General features: G+C 46.1%; 1 protein-coding gene across 1 annotated transcript in view; it reads left to right on the top strand.

Moving 5' to 3' along the window:
- Positions 1-9095: 9095 nt before the first annotated feature.
- The window catches only part of LMTK2 (lemur tyrosine kinase 2), a 471403-nt gene continuing 466216 nt past the window's right edge, over positions 9096-14282 (top strand). The window contains exon 1 of the mRNA XM_069645647.1: positions 9096-9466. Coding sequence (XP_069501748.1) covers positions 9367-9466 — 100 coding nt within the window. The 5' untranslated portion in view covers positions 9096-9366. The remainder of the gene's footprint in view (positions 9467-14282) is intronic.

Below are 14282 nucleotides of genomic sequence, written 5' to 3' on the forward strand. Positions count from 1 at the left end.
GCTCATAAACATCAGCCTATATACACCGTCATTCTGAGCAGCATGCCGACCTGTCTGGCAGTAATTGGCCATGCGGGTAATATCTGTCCCTTGGGTGTTTAGACAACGCAGTGTACTACAGAATGAGTCACAACCTTTTCTTATATTGCGCAAGTCAAACAGGTCAGAGCACTCTCAAAAACTCGATTATTGAGTTTGCACTTATTAAAAGATGCTTTTGGATTGTGCCACGGAAAGCATCAAAGAGCCCGCTCCCTTTTACCTTACTCACTGGGAGGGAATGGTGACCAACAAAATCACACGCTGATCTCAAATGCAAATATACTGCACTCTAATATGTAACTCTCTCCACAGCACTTACAAAGAGAGGCAGAAGTAGGATGAATCAAATTGAGCACAGTCCACATTCCCATGTATCTTGCAGGAGAAAATATTAGGAGGTCAGTAATAAATGTTGGTGGCTGTTGTTATTGAGTATACCTGATTAGAATCTGTCAGGTTTTATGATTAGATATATCTTTCATCCATGTAGGTCCTCACCTGAATCTAGAAAGAGAGCCTTCTAGGAATTGTACCTGTTCGAATGGAAAAGAACTTTTGCCTGGACTGATCTTGTACACTTCCCCATGTGTGTGAATAACTTCAGGTCAGTAGTTTCCTCTAACTGGGTCCTACACCAGTCAGTATGCCCAGGAATACAGCAACAGCTCTCACACCTCTCCACTCTGTGTTTTGTTTCACCACAGATTCCACATATTGAAAAGGTTACACGAACGATTTAGCTTCAATAATAAACAACCTACCATCCTGATGAAGACCCAATAATGCATCCAGAAAAGATGATCGCTTGGATGCGCAAATCATCACAAGAGGGGCTGAAACATGTTGTGTCGACAACATTCCATAGATAACATCCAAAAGCAGAAAATAGACCCATTTCATGTGATCCGCAGGGCAATGCTTTCTGATCACCACCCATGAATGAAAAACCTTATCCAGATATATGAAGTGAATTGTAACACAAGACAATCCAGTTTGGATACGTTAAGTGGTGTTTAGCATACCCATTTAAACAAACTATGTACAATTTGTTCAAACACGTTCTCCCCACATTAAGAAAACACCTTTACCAAACCCACACTGTATAAGTGTTGTTTTATGTAAATATGTATTCTGTACATGTCTCTTAAGTTGTGTTTATAACCTATAATTGGAAATTGTTTAATAAATTATTACATTTTTTAACATTGGCGGGTGAGCATTGCACAGTGCAGTATTCATTTCCATATATCCACAAATCCGGGAAGGTACCACAAGGCATGCACACAAGAGGGAGGGGTATCTGCACAATATTCCTGCCTAAACAATTTATATCAATTCTACTGAACTCAGGAAATATGCTTGGTTTATATGAGGAAGGTTGTTTTTCATAACATCACAAGTAGCAGAGAAAGAAACCTTGTCGAACAATCGTGAAGTGTTGGAACTTTGTGTTGCTAAGTGGAAATCAAAAGAACTGCATTGGAACGTTGCTACAAGACAGGATTTCCTTATACTTTTGGAACTGTTGAACGGAATCCTGCTTGAATCTGGGGAGGAGAAATTCACCCCGATTATAAGGAGAGACAGTTATCATATTGTGAACCTAACTGTTTTATGTGTTGCTTTTGAACTGCCATATATTACCTTTTTGAGTTGTATGTACAAGTATGAGGGACAGAACCTTTTTGTTAGAGTGTTTTCCTTAGTTTATTTTAGGTAAGGAAATCCTCATCAGTGTTGGAATAGTGAGGTGTTTATCCTACCTTTTGAGTTAATAAAAATGGCATCTTTTGAAAAACCTTCACAAAGTTGTCTGTGTCACATTTCTGACCCCTCACAGGTATCACCTCATTTTCATATGCTGAGAGGAATAAAATCTGCATCCACGTTAGTATCCCCAGGGCTCTCCAGTGTGAGAATGGATGAAGCCATAAATATAGAAGAATTAGTGTAGAGGATCGGGAAAACCAGATATGAAATGACAAGATGGTATGACAGCTATAGGGCTGTGCAAAGCACAGTGGTGGAAGAAGGATACATCGTGAAAATCAGACTACTTCACAAGGATCGGATAACAGTGTCTCGATACAGTAACCCACTCAAGGTGGAGAAGAAGGGCACAAACTATATATGCACTCCTGGTGCAAAAAAATGAAATCTAGAGAGAGTAGCTGTGTTTATGAAGGGTGCTCCAGAAAAGTGTTTTGAATCCTCCCTGGTTCAAGGAAGCAGAGAAAAAACAGGAGTTCTGAGAGAAGAAAGTGGAGAAATAAATGGTCATGGACTGGTTTGAAGATGGAGACAATGGGCCTCATTACACGTTGTGCGGTAAAAATCTCAAATTACCGGCATGGCGCTCTTAACGTGTCCGCCCTCGCAAGAGGGTGCTAATAGCGTACCATTATGAGTACGCGGACACGAGCATAGCGCCATGCCGGTAATGACCCTACCGCCATGCCGCTAAAGACCCCAAAGAGTCACTTACCGCCCTCGACGAAAGTGCAGATAGCACCTCCGCCCTCACGCTGCATGCAAATAGCGGTCACCGCTATTAGCGGTGACCGTTAAATTGCGGAACCGGAAATAGCGTCATCGCACAGGAACGGGAAAGAGCACGGCGGCCATCTTTAAAAACACAATCCATTGCCATCCTCTGCCCCCTGGACCTGTTTGGAGTATGTTGCAGTTGCAAATCATCAGGGAAACCCTCAACATGCCCAAGGCATTGAAAAAAAGCACCGACAGGCAGCGGAAAGAAAAATTCACCTCAGAGGAGCTGATCAAGCTGACCCAGACCCTGGCTGAGAATGCCGCTGTTGTCTTTGCCAACGACATGCGGCGGGAGACACTTATAAAAAAAAAGGCAATCTGGGATGACGTTGCGGTGAAAGTTAGTGCAGTGGGCACCACCACCCACAATGTGCGTGAGTGCAGGAAAAGGTGGGACGACCTCAGACTCCGGGTAAGAAGCATCCTTGCCGAAAACCACAGAATAGCCACTGCAGGTGGATCCGGTTCACCCATCAAACTAAAGGAATGGGAGGAGACCTGTGCGAACATAATCGGAGTGCAATGCATTGAGGGAGTCGGCAGTGTGGAGCATGGCGTGGCAACCACTTCAAGTGGAGGTGAGTGTAAACATGACAGGATGCTATGTGAATGTACTGGTCCCCACAAATGTGAGCCCAGAATCATCTCATGGATGGACAAACATCCACACATGCATCCATCCCTGCCGATGTCAGTGTCAGACCGAAACACACACACATGCACACATCACCAGAGACAAGTGCCAAACACAACCATGCATGGATGAGGCACTGAACTGACACATCACCTGCATCCCCAACAATGAAGTCCCAATGGCCACAACTGCATTATTGATGTATTCTGCATAAAGTACATAGAAACGTAACCAATGCCATCCCCCTTCTTGTCCCTGACAGGCTCACATACAGACGGTGAGGATGCCGGAAATGCATCCCAGGAACCCCCTGCAAGTAAGAGAACAAGGGCACAGGACTCTGAGGACACCCCCACGACATCAAGGGGCAAGGGGGCAAGGTTCCACATGATGAGTGTCAAGCATCGGAGGAGTGCCACTGCCAGGATAGAAGTAGCCACACCACTAACTACAGCCCCACCACCGGAGGTGAACCCACAACCACCAATCCCAGCCACGGAGGGCCCACCATCAGCTGCGCCAAGCTCCGCAGGAGAGGCAGCAGCCACTGCCCCACTATCTGATGTTGAGGACACAACAGATGTCACAATGGAGATGCACACCCCAACCCCCCCCTGGAATCCCTGAGCCATCACCACGCCAGACACCTGGGTCATATGCCACTGGCGAGGACAACATTCTAGGCTCAATGTCCCCCACGGTGGCTTCACCTGCTGGCATGGATGCATCTGAGGGCACAGCAGCCACTCCACCAGCACCCAGCACTGCCCTCGACCTGGCCACCATCAGCCAGCGTCAACAGGAACTAACTGTGCTGGTTGGCCAGCATGTGGAGGAGGCTGCCCATCTCAGGGAGGAGATAGTGGAGACGGCAAGGCACTCCAGGGAGAGGATGGAGGCCTGTACAGACAGGCTGTGTGAGGAGATAGGCAGACTTAGGGAGGTCCTCACTCGAATAGCAGACACAATGGACCGCCACTTCACACCACCAGGACAGTCAGCCACGTCGTCATCCGCCGGTTCAACGCAGACAAGCCCCCTCCGCCGCTCCACACGCACCACCAGGCGCATGTCTAGCCAGCCTCCAAATGCTGCTGCAGACAATGGCCAATAGGGAGTTTATGGCGAAGCTTCTGCGTACATGGCCCGACGCAAACATAGTGGCAGACACATGAGGAACTGTTGTGGGGGGTGGGGGGAAGGGTGTTATGGGTCTGTTGTGGGGGGTGGGTGGAAGGGTATTATGGGTCTGTTGTGGGGGGTGGGTGGAAGGGTGTTATGGGTCTGTTGTGGGGGGTGGGTGGAAGGGTGTTATGGGTCTGTTATGGGGGTGGGTGGAAGGGTGGTGGGATGTTTGGGGACATTCACTTTTTCATCTTTCCGTTACTTAATACACTGGTGTCTGATCAAAACACAGGCTTGGACATCTTCATTGTGTTTGTGTACTTTATTGGCGACAGGGTCCATTGCGTGCTTCCAAACATACACCAGTGCATTCATACCCATATCCATGTGATAGTAAAAAACCACGTTACTCTGAATATTTGGTTGATCAGATGTTGTCTCACAGCACGTCCCTTTTGACCATCCCCTCTTGCATATCCTGCATCCCCTTCACCTCCGTCCTCATCACCATCATCATCCTCATCAGGTGCTTCCATTTCAACGTCAGGGGGCAGTGGCACATTCCGTCTGATACACATATTGTGCAGCATGACACATGCCATGGTGATCTTGGCCACCTTCTCATAGCCATACAGGAGAGCGCCACCAGACCTGCTCATGCACCTAAACCGTGTCTTCAAAAGGCCAAAAGTCTGCTCAATCACGTTGCGTGTACGGGTATGTGCACGAATGTATTCCTCCTCGTGCCTGTTCTGTGGGTTCCGTACAGGGGTAAGGAGCCACCTCTTCAGGGGATAGCCAGCATCACCTGTATAGGGGGACAAATGGGGACCTGTTACTGTTCAGCTCAAGTGCGGCCAGTTCATTTCAGGCTTTTTTAATTTGCATTGTGATTGAAGTGCACAATTAACAGCATACATGCAGACTGTCTGTGTGACTGGAATGTGCAAAGGTAAGGGCTACCCTGCAAGTACACATGCCCCGTCAATGCCTACAACAGTAATGGACATGTCCTGGCTGAAGCCGTGTGTTAGGGGTTCCTTGGTCCTAGGCAGATTTGGCATCACACTGCTGGTGTACTGCCATTCCAACATTGATGTTGCCATGCTGAGAGGCATCACTTGAGTTGTGCTATAAGTGCGTGGTGTAATGCTATGGCTAGGGGTGATCCCTTTGCATGCAGTCAAGGCCACAATGCATTATTGCTGTTGTGCTGCGCTCATTTTGTAGGACTATGTTGGTGGCATGTATGAGATTTGTGTATTTTGAGGTGTGGAATGTTGTGCAATGTGGATGTGGATGGATGTTTGATTTTTCTAGACCTGGATTGTCATCTATGTTATGTAGCTCACACTTGCATGTCCATTCATCTCTGGTACGTTTTGGGCCTACCCAGATGGATGTTGGCATACATCTGTATGTGCATTTGTCCAACGGAAAACAAGCTACACCCAATCGGAGTATGTATCTCTCACCCCCCCAATCACACTGCCATGTGCTTGCCCTGCTACTCACCAAGTAGCCACGAACGTTGTCTGGCTTGTCGCTCCATGTAGCGTGGGATAGTTGGGTTCCGCAGGACCATGGAATCATGGGTTGATCCAGGAAATCGGGCACAGCAATGAGTGATTATCTTGTTGGCGTCACATACGATTTGGACATTGAAGGAGTGGAATTTCTTCCTGTTTCGGTACACTACTTCATTGTGATGTGGGACCACCAATTCCACATGGGTACAGTCGATTGCCCCGATGCAACTTGGGATGCCTGCCAGTGCATAGAAGCCAACTTTGGTGTTTGCAAGCTCCTGGGCAGTCCGTGGCATGAATATGTGTTCAGGTGCATGCTTCAGGAGGGCATCGAGTACCTGGGTCAGCGTGCGTGAGAATACTGGTTTTGAGATGCCATGCATCTGCCCCACCGTATGCTGGTAAGTGCCTGTGGCCAGGAAGTGGAGCACAGTCACCACCTTCAGTAGAGGGGGGATGGCAGTTCGGATGTCTATGAGGCTCACAATGTCGTTGTGTATCATGTCTACAATGCTGGTTATGGTATCCCGGTCCAGACGGTACAGGGTATGTATCTGCTCCGGGGTTAGAGTCAATGCTAAAATTCACGAGGCGGAGGTCTCCGTCAAAAATAAACGCACTCGTAAGTGAGTTTAACAATCATTTATTGCAATAAAACAAAGCTTCAGCAGAAGGGCCGACACGTAACATCATCAGAGGGATGCTGCTAGTGTGTGCTGCCAGTATTACGGTGAGCATGCTTTTTATAGGGAAATGATTACATTGAGTCTTATGCCTGGCTCAGAACCAGATATTTCCAAACATACAAATTCCTGTCAGAACACTTTTGGCTGTATTACCAGACATTGCAGTGAGATTTTACAAAGGCCGGACATCGCAAATGGTCATTACTCATATAACTTATCTAAGCAAATCATAATACGCTTCAGGATGCAGATGTAACCTTTAACATGTATGGTCGTACAACGAGCTAGTTCATCACACTTGACACAGTGGGGAATTTTGCAAGCTACACATATCCTGCTGCTGTAGTGATAATGATGTCCATTTATGGGCTGTTGAACAAAAGCAGGCCATGTCTTTCACAGAGTGACGCATGAGCGCCTGACACAAGTCTCCTTCACGCATATCCCAGAGAATAACAACTCCAAATATAGATACGTTTATGCTTATGTCTCGGGAAAGAGTGCGGATGCTAGCAATCATTTATCCATGAGAGAGAAAACCCAGGGTCAGTGAACACATGCTGACTTGCAAGGCCGCTTTCTGTGGAAGGGAAGTGTAAACGTGCTAACAGACGCTGTTTATGTAGCTTTACGGGAAAGGAGAGCAGGGGGACATTCCTAAATCTATGAGTAATATGTGTTCAAGGCGAAAACCCTGGGCCTCATGCACGGACACAAAAGCAGTTGGTTTAACATGGACATAATGCTATAACCTGGGCAATGCTTTAAGTCTTGCTGAGGCAAAGAAACATGGCAATTACATGATTTTGGTATTTACATTAGGTTAAATGAATTGGCTTGGATCCTGGGGATTGGTGGGTGCCTCTGTGGTATGATTAGGTGCCGTGGTGGTGCTTGCTGTGCCTGTCTTGCCCTCCTCCTCCTCCTGCGTCTCCTCTGTGCTGCCTGCTGCTGCTGCTGCGCTGCGATCATGTCCTCCAGCCCATGTAATGCTGCTAGTATTGGAACCATCTTGGTGTGGGAAGGGGTGTGGTGTGCTCCTTTTGTGCTGCCTGAGTCTCCATTGCCTCCACCTGTGCTGATTGTGTCCACCTGTGGCAGGTGGGAACACTGCTCAGTTCTCTTAACGGGTGGTTCGCGATGGCGGTATTAGCGCCATGGCGGTAAGGGGTTTTGGGTGCTTTTCCATGCCGCTATTGGCACGTCCGCCTGGCTTGTGATGATGTGCTAATAGCGGCATGGTGTAAATTATGGACTCGAGGGTCGCGCGCCCACGGACTGGCCGCTATTAGTGGCACCGAACTTAGCGGTGCCGCAAATAGCGGTGAGCCAGGTCATAATTTGGATGGGGATTTAACGTTACCGGTATTCCATTACCGGTAACGTTAAATCCCTACCGCCTACCGTGTAATGAGGCCCAATGAACGAGAGTCAAGCCTCCTGCGAGAAGTGTCCTCGGGGCACGACAGCCTGAGGAAAATAGAGATCAGAGGAAAGGACTGTGAGGAACCAGTGTACATAGCAGAGAATTCCGGTAGCAGTCCTCAACGGATGAAGAGAAGACCAGTGAGGTATAGTGACCTTGTGTTGGAGTAACCAGGAATAATTCTTTCAAGAAAAGGAGATATGTGGGGCACTAGTCTTGTGGAACTGGCAAGTGCAGAGATCTCAAGAGACTTCGCACTGCGCAAGAATTACTCTGAGTGGGCACAGAGCAAGGAGGGGAGCGGTCGCACTGTGGCAGCACTCCTCCAATTCTTGGCAGAGACGTATATAAGAATCGTGAGCAATTATACAGGGATATATATATATATATATATATATATATATATATATATATTGACTTGCTTCCATGAGTCCTGTTTCAGTACTCAGCCCCTCATGTAAAATATATAATAAAGTAGCTTCTTATACTTCTACGGCGCAGCTCTTTATTGGTCACCTATGACACAACGGATGTGGTCAGCAGTCTGCTTATCTACCAAAAAAAAAATCCTTCTGCGCCATTTCTGGCTTCTGTGTTTCCTTGCTGGGGGCCGACTTTGTACTACAGATCATTGATTAGGTCTCTCTAATAGCTCTTACCACACATTGGGGGATTTATAAAAATTTCAAAAAACGATAAAAAACACCTTTTCCTCAGTTGCACATCGCTCCCGTCAATTGCTATTCCTAACACTGATTGTGGAGAGCTTAAACAGGTACTCTCAGTCCCCTGACTCTACACAAGCCGCAGCGCCACAGATTCCTCCACAGGTGTCAGCTGCTCGCAGGGGCATCTCAACATCACGTGATCATTGCCAGATGTCAGGGTCTGGACAAATGCACTTGGTCTTGTCGGGCTGTCACGTGCCTGTTTCTCTAATTCTCGCATACACTGAAACTACATGTCGTCACTCAGCTTACCTATTCACAGCGGGACTCGCCCGCTTTCCGGCTTCTATTGGCCGAGGGGAAAAGCAGCTCCACTCCTTATTGGTTTCGTGGGTTGTCTTTCAAAACCATTCTGCACTTTGGCCTTCGCCCCGCCCCTAAACACGACGTCAGAGTCATGGCGGCTTGAGGAATCGTTCCCTGCAGTAGGAGATAGTGGAGGCGGCGGTGTTTGCCGCTCGGTCACCGGTGTCTGTTAACTGTTAATGATGATCATGCCAGATGTTAACTCCGCGCCAGGGCGGCGGGCAGAACCGGTGACGGGAAGCCAGGGACCAAGGGGCGGCGGGGAGCGACACTGACCGCTGCCCCCACCCTTTGCACCTTTAGATAGACTGTGCCCTGGGAGTACATAGCGACAGCGAGCATGGGGGAGCCCCGCGCCCTGATCCCGGGGCTTTCCGTCTGGATCCTACTGCTGTTCTCGGGGAGCGTCGGAGCCGGGCCACTTCCGCAAACAGGTGCAGGTGAGAGATGCGGTTTATGGAGAGGGGCGTTATAGTGTGTGTTGTGGGGTGGTAGTGAACAGCAACGAAAATGTGATCTGGCGCCGAGACAATGTTTGCGGAGAGGCTCAGAAGGAGGTTGTGGTTGTCAAGAGTGTGTTCCTGGTGGGAGTTAGGTTTTAGGAACGACTGGTAGAAACGCAAACGAGGGTCCGTGCTGAGGATAAGAATTGCCGGCATAAATCCACTACCCCACAATGGCATTTGAATACCTTAAGCGCGATGCTACGCAGTTTGCTTCGAGATCGGGGAAGCTGGATGTTAGTGGAGGTGTTCCGTTCATGCTGATAGCTGACGACCACAGGCAACGATATTTTGATAATCTATATATGTGTGTGTGGTGGTAACAGTAGATCCTTGCCGACTTTACAGAATGAGGGAGGAAAGCCGTTGCTACAAATCTGAGCGTGAGGCTCTGGCTGCTCATTGTGAGTGGCAGCTAAAGTCGCCTCGATGTTCATTGACAATCAATCACGACAAACTATCATTATGGTGGCGTTGCCGATTGTACATCGCAACAGGGAGGCACTTTCCATTGAAAATGTGTAGGTACCTACCCCGTTTGTAATTTCCTTTTTAATCGGAGGATTATACTAACTTCCAAACATGTTTGATTTGTTGGTTTGTCCTGAAGCACAGCCAGCCCTTGTTGGACAAGATGTCTATTGCAAAGGAATCCAAAACGGTTTAAAGGGCCTGTGCATTGCAGCATTCACACCACTCTCTAATTCGATTCCAAAAAGGGCGGTCTTTGACCTTTTTGTCCAATCTGTCCGTATTAAAACGTCAATATGGCAGATGCGTCGCCTTCTCCTAATGGGCTACATACTCGAGCTCATGTCAGTGATGGTAAACGAATACAATGAACATCATAAGAATGACACGCAATTACGATTTCCTGTCAGCCACAGCCTTCATCCAAATGGTTATTGTTAGGATGCAGCCACATGTCCAGAAGAATAGTTACTTGTTTGGTATTTATGTATCTTTCGCTTTCTGACCCGACACAAACATGCCCACTCGTCCCAGAGATCACAGTTGAGTAGTTGGTAAAGTATCCACATTGGAACAATGAACATTGTCAGTAGCGATCAGGTTGGTTATTTTGTGATGTGGCTCTTCTATCATGCTAGTAAATGTTAAGTTGGAAGGTGACGGTCACACATATAGTTGGTGGGTTATTAATGATAGTGCCGCATTTCACACACAATATATGACCAACACACTCAACCGATTGCCTTATCCGTTTACTTTCTGAATCGTGTGTGAAGAATGCTGCCTTGCCTTGTACCTTTTAGCATGTGGTGTTTTCCGAATCTGGAGTTTGGGCAAGAGATTGATGTCGTGCTTAATATCAGATGCCGTATTGCAAGGTTTCCCACGCAGACCTGGCATAATTTTATAAATCTTTTTTATTTCTATTGATGTATAGAGGTTAACATAAATACAAAGCCCCTTTAAAAGCAAAGGGGAATCACATTTTAGCACATTGTTTTGGGAGCCATAGTGAAAACGGAATGCTTCACCTGTGCTTTTTATGTTAAGAATATTCCAGTTGGAGGAATTGGACCTTCAATTCTTAGGTCTGGGGTTCTAGGTAAGGAGTACATTTTGTATGGGGTAAAAAAAGTAATCTCATACGCAATGGGGGTGGTGTTTTTGCAGGACAATAGAAGTGTGTTTTAACTATAAGACCGGCCCTTTTTTGTGAATCTTTTGTTTACCTTCCTCTTTACACAGGGCAGTAATTGCCTTCCTGTGACATTTTTTGTCTGATGGGTTCTGTTTAATCTATAGGGATGCATGTAGCAGGTCCGTTTGTCTAGTTAATCTTTTTTGCTGGTACTATTTTTACTGCCTTTAGTTTTTATTTGCCTTTTTGTGATTGTCCGTTTTAATGGAGTAAAAATGGCTGTTGGTCAGTCTGTCTTTTAGGAGTTTTTTTGTGGAGGTATGGGAATCGATCACTACTCGGTTACATCTGAGGACTTTACCCCGTTGCAGAGAAAGGCCCTTTTTCTTAAAACTTGGCTAACTTTTAATTCCAACCCACAGAAATTGAAGGTGGAGAGCTCGAGGACAACGTGTGCAACTGGTGCTCAAATGTCTTTCTATTTTTAACACGCATGGTCTATTGCTTTGAAAAGTATGCAATACAAACCAATGAAGTAAAGAGAAGCATATTCATTGTTGCTCTGACCGCTATTGACTTTATTGAGTGCGTTTTGGGAGGCTATTTTCGAGAAACTAGCGTGTGTGTGGTTTTATTTTTTTTGGGCCTAGTAAACTATACCATTTTGTATTGGAATCGGTTTATGTGCTTATCAAGAAATGTTGATTTTTTTTTTGGTGAAACCAAAATAAAGCAATTTAAAAACTGTATTCAAAACCAAAAAATATCCTATTTACTAAGAGTAATTTGAAATGAAAACATTCCAGCGATGTTTCATACTAATCGAGAACAAGTCGTTTCCATAAGCACCAATTTATCATCTAATATCACGGGTAACCCATTAGTGTTTGCCCTCTTCAAGACGTAGAGACCCCATCCCATATACAAGTATTTTTTATAAAACGCAACAAGCAATAACATCACTTCAATGAACTGTGTGTGCAACTGAAGTTAATGTCAAAGGATATTTGTACCGTGCACTATCGCCACCAGAGGGGTCCCCTGGCGGCTCTGAAAAAGGGCAATGGGGGGTGAGTTAGTGGGAATAAACTGGAAAAGTACAAGAGAGCAGTGATGTGCTGTTGGCAGCCTCAGCCCGGTGGGTCAGTTGACTGGGCTTGGGTGTTTTATGGTCAGTAGTCGTTGTGTGAAGTTATTCGAGTCTGTGTGGTTTGTTTTGTTGAAGTGAAGTTTGTGCAGATTGTTGTGTTGTAGGCTTGTGTGTGTGTTTTATTTATGTAGCGCACATGACCCTGAAGTATCTGGGCGCTCTTAAGGCAAGTCAAATGTTACAGTTCATGGGCATTGTAGTTACAATTTGTACATACATAAACATTGTAAGTAGTTACGGGTAGACATTTTACCAGCATAGGTGGTACTTGTAGATGAGGCAGATATAGGGTAGTCGGATGGAAGCAATTCAATTATTTATGTGGAGAGGTTAATTAGTTCTGACTAAGTATCCCAGAAATTACGCTTCTCCTGAAGTTGGAGAATACTTGGATAGATTTGATGTCAGATGGGAGGGTGTTCCAAAGTTTGGAAGCCATGACCGGGAAGCTGGATCCTCTGGATCTTTTTTAACTTGTTTGGGAGGTGTATGCAGAGGGGTGACATTGCTAGTGGATTGGTTAATTGGCATTGCTGTCCTTGCAATTATGTCTAGGTGTGATGCTTGCTATCATTCACTATTCCATCTAAGTGTGGCGCATGCTAACATTCACATTTCTATCTGGATGCGACGCAGGCTAATCTTTACAGTTCTCTGTAGGTGTGGCACTAGTTAACATTGGCAAGTATGTTAGTATGTGTAATGCAATGCAACATTTACAGTCCAGCCATGAATAGATTTAGGCTGGTGGTCACAAATCTCTCTAAATATGCATAGTCTATGTATGGTAGTCTACGTTGTGGCAGGGGCTTTCTGGAGTAGAGTAATTTCTCTACACCCCGCCCATGCCACACTTAGAGTTTTTGTTGGGGTCTGCTGGCTTCACTGGCTTCCCCTGCAGACGCTTTCTGGAGCCGCCAATGTAGGAGCTGCCCTTTGCCTTGCGGCCCTTAGCTGCGGGGTCTGCCCTGGAGAGGTCCGTAATGACCTAGGTGGAGAACCAATCACAGGCAGCGGTGGGTGGGAGGTGTAGGAAGGCAGGGAAGAGACTCGAGGGAGATGCAGGGGCCAGGGGGAGCCATGCTTTCTATATTTTCTTTATTACACTATTGGGCCAAATGGGCCAGGATGGGCGCTGATGAGTAAGAAAGTGACATAGTCGATTTTATCTTTTTGAAAGCTGCACATGATTGTGGTTGGGGAAAGGCAAAAGAGACAGGGTTCCCAGCGACCAAAATCTGCTTCTAGCTATCTGTTACGTTTTTGTTTTACTTTTGTGTTCTTCTTGGCATCATGGCTGTGGCAGTCATTTTGAATTCACTTGATATAAGCCTTGCAGGACGAAGAGTCTTCAGGGCTTTCTGGATTTTCAGCCGTTTAATTACCAACACCAGGGCCTGGATTAAATTAAGTTAGTAACCTTACAAATTCAATATTGTCTTGTTCTGTAGCTCTTCTTGAAAAGTCTACATTCTGTGCTGGATACAATGCTGTTTCAGAACAAATGGCATTAAATAAGTGTGCACGTTTAATTTGTAGCTGGCACAGCTTTTTGTGGGGTAGAGATGTGGCTTCTGAGATCAAGTGGGCTGCAGCTGCAACATGAAGCCTGCCCCCAGAGGGAGAATCTAGGGCTTTGGAAATCTAGATAGAATAGCATTGTGGGAGTCACTCTTAATGGTATACCGTCATTTCATCGACGGGCTTTTAATCGCAGGGATTTTTGCCGCGATTTTTTTTCGAAAAAAAAATCGATATTGTTTATTTTTTTTTTTTTTGGGGGTTAAAAGTGAAATAAATTTGGTGTGTCTCTAGGGGAATATTAAAATAATTAGACGGATGGGGGGTTTGGCGGGGGTAACCACCCCCCAAAAAAAATCAATGTTTTTTTTACGAAAAAAATCTGCGGCAAAAAAACCTGCGATGAAAAGTCCGTCGATTAAATCACATAGAACCCTCTTAATAGCGATAAATTGCATGTATGCGACCACCAG

This window comes from Ambystoma mexicanum, chromosome 2p, assembly GCF_040938575.1.
Source record: "Ambystoma mexicanum isolate Mex_15411 chromosome 2p, UKY_AmexF1_1, whole genome shotgun sequence".
In the NCBI taxonomy this organism is placed as follows: Eukaryota; Metazoa; Chordata; class Amphibia; order Caudata; family Ambystomatidae; genus Ambystoma; species Ambystoma mexicanum.